Source organism: Stylophora pistillata, chromosome 5 (genome assembly GCF_964205215.1).
Source record: "Stylophora pistillata chromosome 5, jaStyPist1.2, whole genome shotgun sequence".
Classification (NCBI taxonomy): Eukaryota; Metazoa; Cnidaria; class Anthozoa; order Scleractinia; family Pocilloporidae; genus Stylophora; species Stylophora pistillata.
The window spans coordinates 39,603,333-39,619,464 of record NC_142523.1 but is presented as its reverse complement, the minus strand read 5'-3'; the positions used below and the strand labels follow the sequence as shown (position 1 = coordinate 39,619,464).

Below are 16,132 nucleotides of genomic sequence, written 5' to 3'. Positions count from 1 at the left end.
CAGTCGCGCCAGTCCACTTTCATTAAAAGAAAAAGCCCGAAGAGAGACTGGTAACAATCAAAACATGGCGGACAAGAAGAGGAAGTTTGGACTTTTCACGTTATACTCTTAGTTTGGCAATCTCTTCGATTTGTGAAGTGAGAATCACAATGGATGATATTTTATATTGGAAAGAGGAGCTTTTGCTTCGAGGACCCATGTTGAAATTTGCAAGTTATTTGTGAAAATGCGAACTACACGTACAGTAAATATGGCGGGACTTTCAAACCATGTTTTGCGAGTTGAGAAAGCTGTTTCACTATCGTTGCCTTTAAAATCTGCCTCGGCGTTTTACAGGACATTTCCATCGGCGGGAAAATCTTCATCCTCTTATGTTCCTCTGAAAACAGTGTCAAGTATTCAAAATCGCACGCGATCTCTGGTTCAAGCTTTACGATCTGCAAAAAATGAACAGTCATGGTTGATTCGTCTAGAAGAATTTAACGACCACATCCTTCGTTATCAAAGTGTCGGCAGGAGTCAAGCTATTCGAGAAGAAGCCATCAGCTTCCTGCTAAGTGTTCGAAAGAAGGGAAATAAAGAGGTTCGAAAGGAAGCGCAAAAAGCGTTGGCTTTACTGGGATGGAGCGATCCTGTCAAGGGAAGAGGAATCAAAGTACTGTCTATCGATGGAGGTGGAGCAAGGTAACTGCTGTTTGATCTGATGATGTCAGTGAGGGGTGCGGTAGCCTTATGTTACTGTGTTGGACTCTGGGTGGAGAGGTCTGGGTGTTCTTATGTTATGTTCTTATGTTAGTGTGTTGGACTCTGGGTGGAGAGGTCTGGGTGTTCTTATGTTATGTTCTTATGTTAGTGTGTTGGACTCTGGGTGGAGAGGTCTGGGTGTACTTGGGCAAAACACTATGACCCACATGTATAGTGCAATCATCCACGTCAGGCTACATACAGTCAGGAGTCCATTACCCGGAGCTTCCATCTCAGTTGTACCCTTGAGTCAACCCTGCCCCGTATCTTTTTATTTTTAGAACTGAGATATCTGCGGGAGTTCTTTAATCTTTCCGCGCTTTCCGCCATTATTGAAATAATTTCATATGGCCTGCAACTGACACAATATAGACGTAACACAATAGAGACGACAGCTCTCTTATGATTGGCTATTATAAAAACACCCGTGAAAACCACCGTGGGTGGTGCTTCTAAAAATAGAAAGATACGGGACAGGGTTGGCTCAGAGGTTCAGTATGGAAGATGGAAGCTCCGGGTAATGGGCTCCTGATACAGTGTAGTCCTGGTCCCCTTTGTTCAAAGGGTGGTTAGTGCTATCCACTTGATAAATTTCTTTCTGGTGGATAGCGCAGTACATTTTGGTAACACTTACTATAAATCCTCTATTAAACCCCCCCCCCCCTCTAATAAGCTGACCCCGTCTAATAAGCCCCCCTTCTTTAAAGGAGGAAATTTATTAAGCCCCCCTACCCCACCCCTCAAAAAACTAGCATTCAAAATAACACTCCATGTGATAAATTTGTTCAAGTACTGTAATTTAATCATACAACTCATCAGACTTTACTGAGAATTCTGAGTTTGCCAATTTGGTAAATGAAAAAATGTAAAATGAGAACAATTTTTTAACAAATACTGTACATCATATCCTATTGTATCCTGGTAGTGAACATTGGGCTAAATTAATAGGCCCCTCCTTCCCTTTATTAAGCCCCTAACCTCTAATAAACCACACCCCACTCCCCCCCCCCCCCCCTTCAAGTACCTGAAATAAATAAGTCCTCTGAGGGAAGATTACAGTATCTGCTGGAAAGTGATTTATCTGTTGGATAACATTATTTGTTCCTTGAACCACCGGGCCCTGGTTAAAACTTTTGACAGCAATAGCGAGTGATGTTTCAACACTTTTTCTTGAAGTCGTCATCTCAGTCTTGCAAAAGTCCTGATCACTTGACAGTGGAGATGACTTCTGTTCAGTTTCAAAATTTCAGACACTTTTATGGGCAAAGTTTTTATGTAGGGTCGTCTTAAACTGACAATTGAGCGATAAACTCACTTGTTTATCCTGATTTCAAGCCAGTCACTATAAGACAACTCTTAATTTACATTCTGTATGAAGATCCAAAGATGGAGGTGGAAATGGGTAAGCTCAGTTGAAGCATATAGTAAGATGCTTAAAATTTACTATGGGCACTGATGTGTAAAGTGTGGAAGTATTGACAAAGTTTCAAGCAGGCAAAGGTAATCTTAGCCTTTTGCACTGCACGTAAATATTAATGGAGACTTGTAAGTCACCTACAGGTAATTATGGTCACAGTTGTGGCTTTTAGCCTTACCACACACACTCGTTGAGTGAGTCAGAAGTAAGATGTGTGAGTGTGCTTGTTACACCCTGCAGACTATGCTCTGGGGTCTGGAATGAATAATGTTAATGTTTCAGTTACTACCAGAAGCTATTTTCTCTTATATGCAATAAACTCAGACAGGCTGGCTGAGTTCAGCTTTGACTTACTGTAAATCCTCTAATAAGCCCTTTTGGGGGGGGGGGGGGCTTATTTATTTCAAGTACTTTGGAGGGGGGGAGCTCATTAATTTAGCCCAATGTTCACTACCAGGATACAATAGGATATGATATACTGTACTTATTCAAAAATTGTTCTCATTTTACATTTTTTCATTAATTTCACCAAATTTTTATTCCGTATACCGCATTCTATTGATGCCAACATGATAACATCAATCAATCAATCTCACCATAATCAATTTTAAATGGCAAACTAAAATTACAGTACTCAAATGAGTTTATTATACTTACTGACATGGAGTGTTATTTTGAATTTTTAGTTTTGGAGGGGAAGGAATGGGGGGAACTCAATTGGGGGCTGGGGAGAGTAAATTTCTTCCTCTAAAGAGGGGGGTGCTTATTAGAGTATTTATGGTAAGCTGGTTTAAATGGGAACCTGTGTAAACAGTGACAAGGTCAGACCAGAACTCTGGGACCACACTACTCTTTATGAGAAGTGCATGGGTTCTTTAACATCTCTTGCTAACCAGTACAGAGGAGATGCAAGAGATGAGACCAATGATTTATCTTCCTTATTCCGAAAGACCAGAATGTCTAACCATTTGTAGAAGTCAAAGCAAAGGCAGCACTTTCTCCTCAGTTATTTTAAGACCCTGAGTGTTGATCTGGTTTGGGGCTAATAAGCCTTTAGTCTCCCATGCGTCAGTCTGGTGCTCCACAATTTGAGCTAACCAAGTTTGTGCATTTCTCTTTAGAGGCTTGATGGCTATTGAGATCTTGAAAAGAATTGAAGAACTGTGCAACAAGGAGATTTACAAATTATTTGACTTTATTTGTGGTGCATCAACGGGTGCCATTCTTGCATTTCTGCTTGGTATCAAGAGAGTTTCACTAGAGGAGTGTGAGCGCACTTATAAAAAGCTCAGCATGGAAATATTCGAACAAAATTCTTTTATCGGAAAAGGAAAATTATTTTTGAATCATGCTTATTATGACACAGCCAAATTTGAACAGATTCTCAAGTAAGTACAAATGTGATCTTAATTGTAAAGTTCTGATGTACAATAACACAATCTTCAGATTAAAGTCAGTAGCTAAGCAGCTGCACACCCACCCCTCCCATAACCCAGCAACAGAAAACTGATGACAAGTTAGGGTTAATTTTGCATCAAGAGGGGGGGGGGGGGGGTAGATACACAGTTCCACAGATACTGACTTTCAGCCAGTTTATTTTTAAGGTTCTGCTGACTACAATGAAACAGCATCTTGTTCAATATTTCTTCTACTTTGCACTTTTGTTTTTGTTTAGCTCTGTTTTTTTTTTTTTTTTTTTTAGGTTGTTTGTACGTTTTTGAGTTTCCAGATGAGATTTGAACCCACGACCCTCTGTGATTTAGTCGGATGCTCTAGAGCATCTGACTAGATCATGGAGGGTCGTGGGTTCAAATTATCTGGAAACTCGCTTTTTCTCTTATATTAAAAATTGTTTATTTCATCTTTACATTGTACGTTTTTATCTGACTTTTCTCAAAGATGTATTTTGCTTGTTCTTAGAATAACCAATTTTAACCTTAATGAAACTAGTAACCATAATATACATGGTATTCAGAGGCCTAATGGATCAATAACCGCTCTATCCATTGAGCTAACCGTCTCCCGGTTAGCTCAATGGATAGAGTGCAGGATTGTTGTGTGGGAGGTCGAGGGTTCAAGCCCCGGCCAGACCAACACTCAGGGTCTTAAAATAATTGAGAAGAATATGCTACCTTTCTATAACATCAAGAAATGGTTAGATATTCTAGTCTTCTCGGATAGGGATGAATAAATTGAGTTCCCATCTCCTGCAGGGTTAGGGGTAGGAGATGTTAATTTCCCATGCACAAGATTACTGTGTGATGGATGTCCTCCCCTGGGGTGGGATGGGTGGGTTTGTTGGCGCTTAAACCTTGTAGGGGACCTATGTCCTATTGTTTCTGCTCCAGTACTATGTACAAATCCTTAAATACTCTAATAAATACTCTTAGACTAATACTCTAATAACCTCAAGTACAGACTTATCTGCTGGAGGGAAAAGCCAATTTTTTTCTTGAAAATGAGAAAAATGAACCATTAGACTACATAATGTATATCATTTTCTGGGTACTTTTTGGGTTATACTATAAATGACACCAACAGGTGTGGAGGAGGTAACTGAAAAGACTGAGCAGTGTCCAAAGTGAAAAATTGAAAAACTTTTAAAATGTTTTGTTTGCCTCGTACATATAGGGTATACCATTAAACTATCTCAGAGCATTGATTGTTATGAGATATTATTTTGACCAAAACAGTACAAATACTTCAAATTCCAAAAATTGCAGGAGTGGTAAATCAAGGCCTCGGAGAGGGCCAGAATTTCATGCTTTCAGTGTGCAGATCATTACAGGACAGAAACTGTGTGCACTTTGAGTCTTTCATATGTCCCATACATCCAGAAAAGTTTTCCAAGGACTTATCAGGGATGGCAAGAGGTACTAACAGTTCACATAATTTCAGTCCTGTCATGTTCAATGACCTTGTGGTTGTGAAAAGTTTAGAAAAAATGATTACATGTTGAGCATCAAATGGCATCTTGAACCACGTGGAACTCTCAGACATTTAAGGGTTCAGTAAAAGAGGGATGATGTTGTATACCAAGGGGTTACTTCACCTTTAAAGTTGCACAGTTGATAGACTAGTGTTATCTGTTGGAATACCCTTGTTTTGTGAACAGGAAAGAAAGTGGAGATGAGAGATTGATAGATTCAGCAAGAGACCCAACAATACCTAAGGTAAATTATTATTTGTTAGTTTTGTCTAAAGTAGACATATTAGAGAAAAACCTTAGGCTTCCACCATAGAGAGGTGTCAGGCTAAAAAAGAGATAAATGATTTAAAATTTTAACCATTTACAGGCTAACATCAGTAAAGCATGCTCTCCATACTGTTCTCTATACATTTCAGATTAGACATGGTGATATTTTGACGACCCCATATTATAATTTGACTATAAATGAGAAAGTCTCCCCATTTCACTGAGAGAAGAGCACCTACTGGAAAATAGTGAAAAGTTGGCAGAAACACGAGAAAATGTAGTCCATATCCATTTTTGCTTGTCACTTTTGCCAAAAAATGTCAGTCAAGCATCAACTTCCTTCAACAATTTTTTTGTTGCTGTGACTCTGCAGGTGGCAGCTGTATCCACGGTAGTGAACCATTCCTTACTCTTGCCGTATGTCTTCAGTAACTACACACATCCTTATGGTTCCAACTCCAAGTTTCCTCAGAGCTGTAAGTACAGGCTGTGGGAGGCACTCAGGGCATCTACTGCTGCTCCTGGTTACTTTGAAGAGTTCAAACTTGGAAATAACATCCATCAGGTTAGAACATGTTTCTTTTGTTTACAATTAAAGGATTGATGCACTCATTAGTTACAATCTTAGAGATCCCCTTCTCCATTGGTTTATTTGATGATTGGTTTGTGCTTAGCCTGTGAAAATCAAGGCATGGATGCATGGAGGAAGTTTGGAGAGTACAAGTTAGAGTAGTGTAAGAGTGCTTAAGGCGCAGCCTAGGGCAACTCCAGCTTCTTAGCACTCAGTTAAATGTAAGAAAATGCAAAGAAAGCTGATATTTGTAACAGCCATGACTGTTTGTCCTTCTTCACTCCCTCTCTCCTGACGTATACTTTCCCTTTTTTTTCTATTCCTTCCTCCCTCTCCTTCATCCCTCATCCATCTTTCTTTCCAAGCCCCTCTCCTTCTTTCACAACTTTTCCCATGTCTTTCCCTTCCCCTTCTCCCTCCTTTCCTACTTTTTCCCTTTTTTTCTACCCCTTCCTTCCCTCTTTTCTTCTTTTGTTCTTGTTCCCTCTTTTCCCATTCTTTCCTTTCTCATGTATCTTTCTCTCTCTGCCTCTCTTTCCTATATTTCTTCCTATCTCCCTCACTCCTCTCTTACCTTCTCTTTTTTCGTACCCTACCATTGTCACCTGTTTTCCTTTGAAAATGTGTGTTTCCCACAGGATGGTGGACTCCTCACAAACAACCCTTGTGCAATAGCTGTCCATGAGGCCAGACTACTGTGGCCAGATGAGTCCTTTCAATGCATTGTGTCTCTTGGTACTGGCAAGTACAAAGGAAGGTCTGGCCCAAGCACTGAGGAGTTTAGCAGTCTGAAGGAAAAACTGCTAAAAGTTGTGGCCAGTGCAACAGATACTGAAGGTAGAGATAAGAGAAAGGATGTACATGATATTGAGGTGTTTTTTTCCTTCTCATTTCATGAAAAAGGGAGGGAAAGTTCTTTTTTTGATGAAGAGGAAGTAATTCTCACAAAACTGCAGTAAAAGTAAACAGTAAGAAAAGTTTCTGATGGTAATTTCTGAAATTTCTTAAACTTCCTTTATTTTCAGCAATAGACACTGTTCTCAGTGACATACTACCCAAGTCAGTCTACTTCCGGTTGAACCCAAACTTGTCAGCTAATGTACCCATGGATGAAGGCAGGATTGAAATGTTGGAGCAAATTCAATTTGATGCGAGAAAACATTTGGGAAAAATTGATGAAACTTTAAAGACTTGTGCAAAAAATCTTCTTCAAGACAAGACTGTACTAAATCGGGGAATGGACAGGTTTAGAAACTGGTATAGAACTATATGAGCAGACATTTTTGCTATGACTCTCTACACCATAAGATCAGAACGCATATTCTCCATACCATTTTTTTACATATTTCTTAAGCTGCTGGCAAGGAGAATTTGTTTAGCGATCAAAGTTGTTTAACAATCAAGAGCTTCTTTAGTTGGTGATCATTTCCTTTATTCTCCTGACCTTAATGAGTGATTTAGAGGTGATATTGTAAGGAGAAATTAGATGCTAATCGCTCTTAGGGCTCAAAGGGTTAAATAAGTTTTTGTAGTTCAAATTTGTTCACAGTCAGTTGCAAAACAATATGGTTTGATTTCATTCTTTTTTTTTTAATTTTTAATTTTATTTAGAGATTTACCATAAGGTAGGTGTAGAAACAATAGCACTCTTAAGTCCCCTACTAGGTTTTTACACCCTGGAACCCACCCATCCCACCCCAGGGGAGGACATCCATCACACAGTAATCTTGTGCATGGGAAATTAACATCTCCTACCCCTAACCCTGCAGGAGATGGGGCCTATGGTTTATTCGTCCTTATCCGAAAAGACTAGAATATCTATCCATTTCTTGAAATTATAGAAAGGCAGCAAATTGTCCTCAGTTATTTTAAGACCATGAGTATTGGTCTGGCTGGGGCACGAACCCTCGACCTCCTGCGCAACACAATATGGCACTCTAACCAATTGAGCTAACCGGGGGGCGGTTCATTAAATGTGTCATCCATTTGGGTGTGTTTGAAAATAAACAGATGGCTTAAAAGATTTTAGAGAATCAAAATTGATGGAGTCTCACAGTTCAGAAGGACCAGTCATTGTTTATCTCTCGGGGAAGGGTGGGTGGGGGGGGGGGTTAGAGGATTTTGGGGGATGGATCCATGGTTTTCAGAGGAAATGGAGGATGAGTTGTTGCTGACAGAGTTTAAAGGGGGTGGAGCCATAGTAAATTCTTTCTTCCTTTCCTTTTTTCCTTTTTTGTTTGATATGAAATTCAAAATCAAAATTTTAAAGCACCCTGTTTTATATATGAGAAATATCTCAAGGTATCTTATGAACTAAAAAGCAACGCAGGCACCTTCATGCAGGCATGACGTGACTTTTTATTTAATGATCATGTGATTGGCAGTCCTGTGAGTAAAGAAGTCAAATGGACACTGGGTTTTTTTCTGCACCTTGTTGAGATTTCACTTCTCAACTCTCCTATAATGATTGCAGCAAGGAAAGAACAGCTTCAGTCTGATAACTTTTTTTTACAAAGGCTGAAGAGGTAAACAAGACAGAGAATTTCCTTCAGAAAGTTTCATGATTTATAAACTAGAGGTTGTTTGAACAGACATTTGTAAGTACACCAGCGGGACACCAGAAAGCATACTATGCCAATGCTTTGCAGCTCAGGGAACACCAAGGAAAGAACTGGGAAAAAGAATGCTAGAAAGTTGAGCAGGTGTCTGTACCTTTGGTGAAGATCTCTCAGAAAGCTAGTACTCCTTGCATGAGTTTTTCACCCTCAGGTTGGTGAATTAACCCTTTAGCCTTCAACATCTAAACCTAAATTCTTTGTTATAATTATAGCTCTGAAAATTTCTTGTTTGATAAAACAAATTTCCCTCTGCTGATATTTTCTTACTTGTCTTTACCTATATGCATGGAAATGTAATGATACTGTTAGGAGAAATTCATCTTTGGTCACATGTGGAATTAATAGGGATAGTACATATTATTTTATTAAATGAAATCGAATATGGTTGTGTTAATGAAAATTTTGATTATACTACTATTAAAATTGCTGTTATCCTTTTGATCATTCCTTGCTTGTGAAGTCAGGTTTGATGAGTCACATATTACATTTACTATTGATTCTCTTTACTGAGTTGGGCGTATCAGAGTGGACAATATGGGTGTGTGCATGATGTGATGATACAAAGTTATCTATGACTTTTCATAATTTTTTAAATGTCCTTCCAAAGTGTGCATGTAAATATGACTGAATAATTTTAATTTTGATTTTTTTTAATTTTTAATTTTTTTTTTTTCCCTCTTGTTTGGGACCTAAATTCAAGGTTACCACACACTCCTCTGCTCCTCTGACTTTACTCTCTTGTTCTTCTGTTCAATATGCAGCAGATTTCAAAATGGTTCTTAGGTGCGTGGGGATTTTTTTCATTTCTGTCTTTCCTCCCACAATCAGGAACACTCCTTGCAACAAAGCAATTTGAAATAATTTTGTGGAAGCTCCTATGAAGGATTTGTGTATTAAATTGCTGATTTTTTTTTTTAAACTTTAAACTTTAATGATAAATACTCCCCCCCCAAAAAAAGGTTTTTCAGTACCTATTTACAAATATGAATGCTAACTATAACTGACAAGCTATGGTTAAACACTAAATTCTAGCTATCACTTGATCATTCGTTCATGGCAAGTTTCAGGACTTTCTTAAAGGCCTTTACAGATGTAACGTTTCTCCGGTCTTCGTCTAACATGTTCCACAGAGATACTGCTCTATAGGCAAAGGACCTTTGGCCGTAGCTGATCTGAATAATGGAATGTCAATCTTCTCATTATTATGCGATTATGTACAGAAGATTGTTTTTTAAACTTAGCACATAGATATTCAGGAGCTAAATTGTTGACACACTTATAAGCTATAACAGCATCTAACAGATGAAAGAACAGTTTTTCCTATCAATTTAGTTCATCCCTCAGTGACAGAGAGGGTAATACTAGTAATATCACTGTCATTATCAGGTATGTGACGATAAAAATATCAGGGTTCCTGTGCTCCTTGAAAGTCCTTGAATTTAATTTTTTGTTTTCAAGGACTTGAAAACCCTTGAATTTAGACTCAGGTCCCTGAAAATTTCTGAAAAGTCCTTGAAAATAAGTGCAGATGAACCAAAGTTGAAGTTTTGTTTGGTTTTTGCTATTGAAAGTAAGTTTCTTGCACAAATCGCAAAAATGAGTTTTCCTTTCAAATCCCATGTCTGATTATATTTGACAAGTGATATTTATATATTTTGTACCTGATTGGTGCATTGAAAATAACCTTGGTTACCTAGCACCCGATCACTCTGATGTGCATGCCTGATGTGCATGCCTGATGTTACGCTCGTTGGACTTTTCCTGTTAATGTAATTTAGTTATTGACCCCTTGCAGCCCAACACCAATATCCATCTTCTAAATACTCTTTTCTATACATTTCCTTTTCTATACATTTCCTTGGTACATAGCATATATTTATTTAAACTTAATTCTTCCTAAATACACGACTCCACCAGCTCTGCTTTAAAATACTCCATCGTGTTTAAATAAAGTGTTCAGTTCAGTTCAGTCCTCTGGTACCGACATAGAGATTTTGTCTAACAATAAATGCTCCTTAGATTGATGAGCATTTCCTTTATTGTTGTGATCCTTTATTCTCATGAGCAGTTTGACTATAAGGAGAAATTAGATTCTTGTCACTTGTAGGGTTTTTAAACCCTAAAAAAGGTTAAAAGATGATGCTGTTTGGGGGTATATTTGAAATAGGTTGTTGTAATTTTAATTTTAGATAGAGGGCCATGAGTTGACTAGTTTCTGTAACTATTTTGTGCTACCCTCTTGAAATAAAATGTATTATTACAGTTTGTCATCTGTTATAAGGGATAATTCACATATTACCATTCACATCATTTAAACTGATCCAGAGGAAAATAAAAGTTATTCATCAAAGTTTCATTTCTTGATATGCACTTATCCAATTAAACTGATATAACTATATCATTATAGCATCTGTAGGGGTATTACAAGATAATTTGGTTTTATCAACTGAGTTGATAATGTAAACTGGAAACTATAAGGTATTTTTAAAGCCGAGGTTTAGAGCATTAGCCCTTTGTTAGAGGGAATAAGCTAGGGCTAATTTTCAAAAGGTCAGCTTTAGCAACACCTTGTTCCAAGTTCCAAGTTTTATTTCGCACTATTCAAATTAATACAGCATAAGATGACTTATAGAACTAGGTGAAAAAGATAATGAGAAGTAGATATCATGCAGGTTTGTATATGTGTGCACAGTGACCACAGTAGCTGTAGCTTTCATGTTGGTCACTGTCCCATTTAAGTAAAAAGAGAGGTCCAAGATACAAGTGTGAGGTAATAGTAAATTAGGGTATTAGGGGAATAGTTCTTAATATAAATATATAGAATGATCACTAGACTTATTGATACAGCGCGATAATATACTACAAAATAAAAATGGCCAATTTACATTTATCAACTCAGTTGATAAAACAAAATTATCTAGGTGGGATTACATGTAATCAAATAAACTTTTCAACATGCATGGATGTTTACTTTAAGTATTGACAAGATTTGTGTGTTGTGGCAACAAACTTGTAGAGCTTTAATGACTATGATTTCTTTGGGATACTTTTTTTTGCAACACTTTACTTTGAACAGAAAGAAGTATACTGAAATTTCACCTGAGATGACATGTTGATTTGTAGTACACTCCTTACCCTTTAGAGCTAACATCAGAATGGAAATTCTCTATACTTTTCTCCATGCATTTCCAGAGGTGCTGACAAGGAGAATTTGTTTAACAATCAAGGGCTTCTTCTCTCGACCTTAATGTGTGATTCAGGGGTGATATTATAAGGACAAACTGGATGTTAGTCACTGTTAGTGGTGAAATGGCGGCTTCCCCTTAGTTATTTTCTCAACAATTCTTTACTAGGTGATACTGGTGGAAAGCAAGGCGAAAAGGAAAGCTTGATAACACGAAATCCCTACTCTCTCTTTGTATTTATATCGACTCAAAGTGTCAAGTCCCCTCTGATGCCGTTAATAATTGCTGCTCAGAGTGGCAAGCCACAGGCGGTAAGGTTTCTTATCGGAAAAGGAACAGATCCGTATTCAAAAGACAACAATGGAAGGAACTCGTTTCATTGCGCCTCATTTGGTGATCAATTTGACCTCATTGAGCAACTAGTCTTGGATACAGCTGATGATTTCTGCTAAGAGAGGCAAGATACAGGCGCAGGACGGGCTCAGGTCCATCTATAAGACAATTGACAATTGGAATTCGTGACGTGTGCTTGATGGATAGGTAACGCGGGCATTATCGACGCAATACTCTTTTGTGAAGTTTCTGTCGAATCCTATGGAAAGTCTAATGAAACCTCGCTGTCTTAGCACAACATCCTTGGATGATCCGAGGGAGGGACCTTCATTGTATCTTCTTAGCAAATGTGCAGAGTCTGACAGGGGAAAGAAGCCGAAGAGTGCTCGCCTTGTCGAGCGCAGGGGATTCGTGGTATCTTCGGACTTCGACCACTGTTTTGTCATACGGTAAGTACAAATTCTTGGCTAATAGAGCGCTTTTTCGATTTATTGTCGTAGAATCAAAACCAAAGTGATCACAACAGGCAATTAGAAGAAAGGAAATTACCCTTAAGATACAATTAGAACTCAAAGTAAAACAAGCCAAAGCGCCTAAAACGCGGGAAAACGCGGGCGACCAAATCGCGTTTGGTGTTAGTTTTGCATCTGATTGGTTGAGAGAGTGACGCTAATTTTTTTGGACCAATCACAGAGCGAAGTGAAGCAAAACCAACACGATCTTGGATTACTTTCGATAATCAATACAATACAGTACAAAGACTTTATTTAAACAGGATAATTGTTAAAGTCTTCTTATCTATTTTGAATCAGTTTAGCCAAATTAACTTTATATGTGGTTTCAATGGAAGACCATCGAGCCTTGCTTAGTACTTCAGACTTAGGCATATCCCATGGCCAGTTAAAAATTAATTTTGCCGCTCTACAGTGTAAAGACTCTAATGCAATTAGGCCCTCCTTCTTAGTAAGGCCGCCCCAGACAGTGATACCATATATAATTGATGGGTAGATTACTTTGAAGTATAAGTCCAGTAGCACGGGTCTTGGTAAAAACAAGCTGCGCTTCAGCATGTTAAGCTTATTTGCAAAGCTGATCTTTAATGCTTTTACGTGGTAGCCCCAGTTAAGTCTATTATCAATGTAGACTCCAAGTAGCCTGGTGTGTTTAACCCATCTTATACAATGATTCATGAGTATTCATGACTGTAGTGGACCGGTGAAGTTTCAATTGAAAACTTCTCTGATATGGTACAAATGTGAGTGTGATGGTCATGTGGTTTCTGTGGTAAATAAGCTGTCGTTTCCTCGTCTTAGAGGACCGAAAGAAGGGTTTTTATCGTAAATGATGTATAGCGGTTTCGTCGAGTTATATCGCAATCGGAGTCGAAACCCGAGACGAAAGCCTGACGGAAACGAAGTCGCATCGATAAGAACGGTTCCATTTTCTTCCGATTGTTCCAGTGACTTTGACCGTTAGAGTTTGCTCGACAATTTTGTCAGAGTTTTCTCAGCACGAAAAAGTAAAGACTTCGGTAATGTTTAATTGCTCCATCATAGGCCGCAAACAGGTGTTAAGCCGAAATAATTTTTTTGTCGATTAGCGCAACGGCGAAAAGCGGAGATCCAGTCACTCTTTTGGCCGCTTTGATGGCAGCGGCGCGAATCTTTGATCATTTCGGAAGTATCCAGTTATCGGTATTTACAGCTTACAAGTAAACAACTCGTTTGTTTGTCGCACCGCTTTGTCTTTTGTTGACTGACAGGTGTCAGAGTATAAATAGGGCTTGGTGTTACAAGGGCTCCTCAGTCCAACTGTGAAGCAGTTAGTGGAACATGTCTGTAAACTCAATTGTCGTGGAGAGACAGCAATTTAAACCAGCAGTTTCCATTTTAGACTCTGCGCGGTTACGAGCAATGTTGTACAGTCCTTCAATCCGTGCCCTGTCCTTAGTTCCAGTGACCTCACGGCCACTGACCAATTTTTCCATCAGCAGAATTCTGGGTCTGGAGAACAGTGAAATTCATCAACACTCACAAGCTACCGGTAAGTTGCAATTTTACTTTACTGTACTCAATTAAAAAAAAATAATAATAATAATCTATAAGTAAACTTACCAGTTTGGATTTAGTTTTCAACTCTCCTTTATTCATTCAGTTTTTTGCTAAAAAGTCTTGGTCAAAGCATGGGTTCGCAGTCTCAATAGCGTTCGGGATAACTCGATTAACATTTCTTTGGAGTTAACTTGCAAGACAAGGGTCATTTCGTAAGGTTTCTGTAATTAATCTTGAACAAAAGCTCATCTTTCAAACCGGCATTCTAAATCACACAGCTATCAACGAACGCTTTTCATTCCACTAATTTTTCGTGTTTTTCTCGTTGCCATGTTCCCACCAATCACGTAGCTCCTTTTTCTGCCTTTTAAAGCACACACAACCCACAATTCCTGTATTCGCTCCGACGAAGGGCTAGCGCTCGAAACGTCAGCTTTTATAATCGTAACGGTGGCCAATTGACCATTTCACTTTTTTGATATATTCAAATGATTTCTGTAATTAGGTTAACTTGTCAAGTTCAAGTTGTGCATCCAAGTTTATTATGTTATCGATTTTTTTTTTCGTTTTATCAGTATTTAGGGAGCACCAGCGTCGCAATTCCGTTCGGGCGCCAAGTCCTGAACACTACTGCAGCGACATCAGCCCACGATCATCGCCTAATTCCAACCATTCCAGTTCCACCAGAGATTGTGAGAGCGAACCCGATCAACTACCGACACCTTACGAGCAAGTAGCGAAGAAAAAACGACAGCGCACGACCTTTTCGCTGTTTGAAGTACGGGAACTGGAGAGAGTGTTCAAGCGGCAGCCACATTTGATGCCCGAAGATGAGGAAGAACTAGTTCAGAGACTGGGGATCACGGCCAGGAGTCTGAGGGTGAGTAAGATTTTTTCCACTGGTCAATGGTCAAACTAAACATTTTTGGACTCCTCGACAAACTTTCCTTCCACAAACTCGAATTCATCTGTGCGCAAGCTGTACCTACCTTAGACTGGGATGGAATGGTCAAGCGTTATTGGATTAATTTCTATGTGAGAGAATTATTTAGAATTTTAATTGAAATCAGTGGAGACATTATAACCCATTGGTCAAAGCGCTCAGCTTTTAATCTGGTTGTCCCGGGCCTGCCCTCCACCCTGCTACTCTCTGGATTTGTTTGCACTAGCCTACGTGTAGCCGTACCCTCCCCCCGAGGAGATACATACCTCTGCATGGATTAGATTGACGTCACAGAACACGATTTGTGTCAAGTTTGCGTAGACGTTCCCTCCCTTCCGTTTCTCCTCGGGGGGGAGGGTGCAGCCACACGCAGTAGGATGAGATCGGACATGTTTTCTGGCTATGAAAAAGTAATAATAAGTTAAGAATACGTCAATAATCTTCCTTTATTCCTTTTAATTTCAGTACTGGTTTCAAAATCGACGTGCAAAATCGCGAAGAGAAGGAAGAAAGTTTCCGTCCGACTGTGAAACAAACCCGCTTGACCAGTTTAGAAAACCAGTACAGACCTTGATGCAGCCTCCTTCAAATCCTTGGAGACAAGCTGAACGTCTCTCATACATCAAAGAAAACAAACACTCAACAAAATGGAATCCACCAAGTCGACCGATGGTAGCACACTATCCACACTCGTCCATCAGGTCAGATCGCCTTCGTTCGTACCCATGCTCCATCCGTTCCAGTTAGAAGAAAGAAGACACCTTGCGCCCGCGAGACCATTAAACAGCCGTGATTTCCATAGATACCAACCGTATTAATTTTTTTGTTCTAGCTTTGTATTTCTGTTTAGTTTTAAAAAAACGCAATTATGTGACAGATGTTGATGTTGAGGATGTAATTCGAGAGATGATGGACCATTTTAGTGATATAATGAAATAAACAGTAAAACTTTGTAGAATTTATCAGTGGCATGTCGCAAAGAGGTTTGGGAAAATAGGTGTGTTATTAGTTGTGCTATGTAATCTTGTAATTTGAACTGTAATGAAAGAAGTTGCAGGTGGTGTTATTGCCACT

General features: G+C 39.0%; 2 protein-coding genes across 3 annotated transcripts; both read left to right on the top strand.

The window, feature by feature from the left end:
• The first annotated feature begins 46 nt into the window (after positions 1 to 46).
• Positions 47 to 8,990, top strand: LOC111335962 (calcium-independent phospholipase A2-gamma). 2 transcript variants are annotated; one of them, XM_022941972.2, is made up of 6 exons: positions 48 to 684; positions 3,283 to 3,549; positions 5,277 to 5,334; positions 5,731 to 5,922; positions 6,567 to 6,765; positions 6,954 to 8,990. In XM_022941972.2, exons 1-6 carry the CDS (start codon positions 227 to 229, stop codon positions 7,199 to 7,201), a joined length of 1,422 nt encoding a protein of 473 aa, XP_022797707.2. In that variant the 5' UTR covers positions 48 to 226; the 3' UTR covers positions 7,202 to 8,990. The 2 variants fall into 2 exon arrangements, with proteins under 2 accessions (XP_022797708.2, XP_022797707.2); XM_022941973.2 differs by lacking the exon at positions 3,283 to 3,549 and having other exon boundaries at positions 47 to 684.
• Positions 8,991 to 13,859: 4,869 nt separating this feature from the next.
• On the top strand, positions 13,860 to 16,016 carry LOC111335986 (uncharacterized). The gene is made up of 3 exons (XM_022941998.2): positions 13,860 to 14,107; positions 14,691 to 14,995; positions 15,524 to 16,016. The coding sequence occupies exons 1-3, from the start codon at positions 13,897 to 13,899 to the stop codon at positions 15,803 to 15,805; spliced, it is 798 nt and encodes a 265-aa protein (XP_022797733.2). The 5' UTR covers positions 13,860 to 13,896; the 3' UTR covers positions 15,806 to 16,016.
• Positions 16,017 to 16,132: the final 116 nt, after the last annotated feature.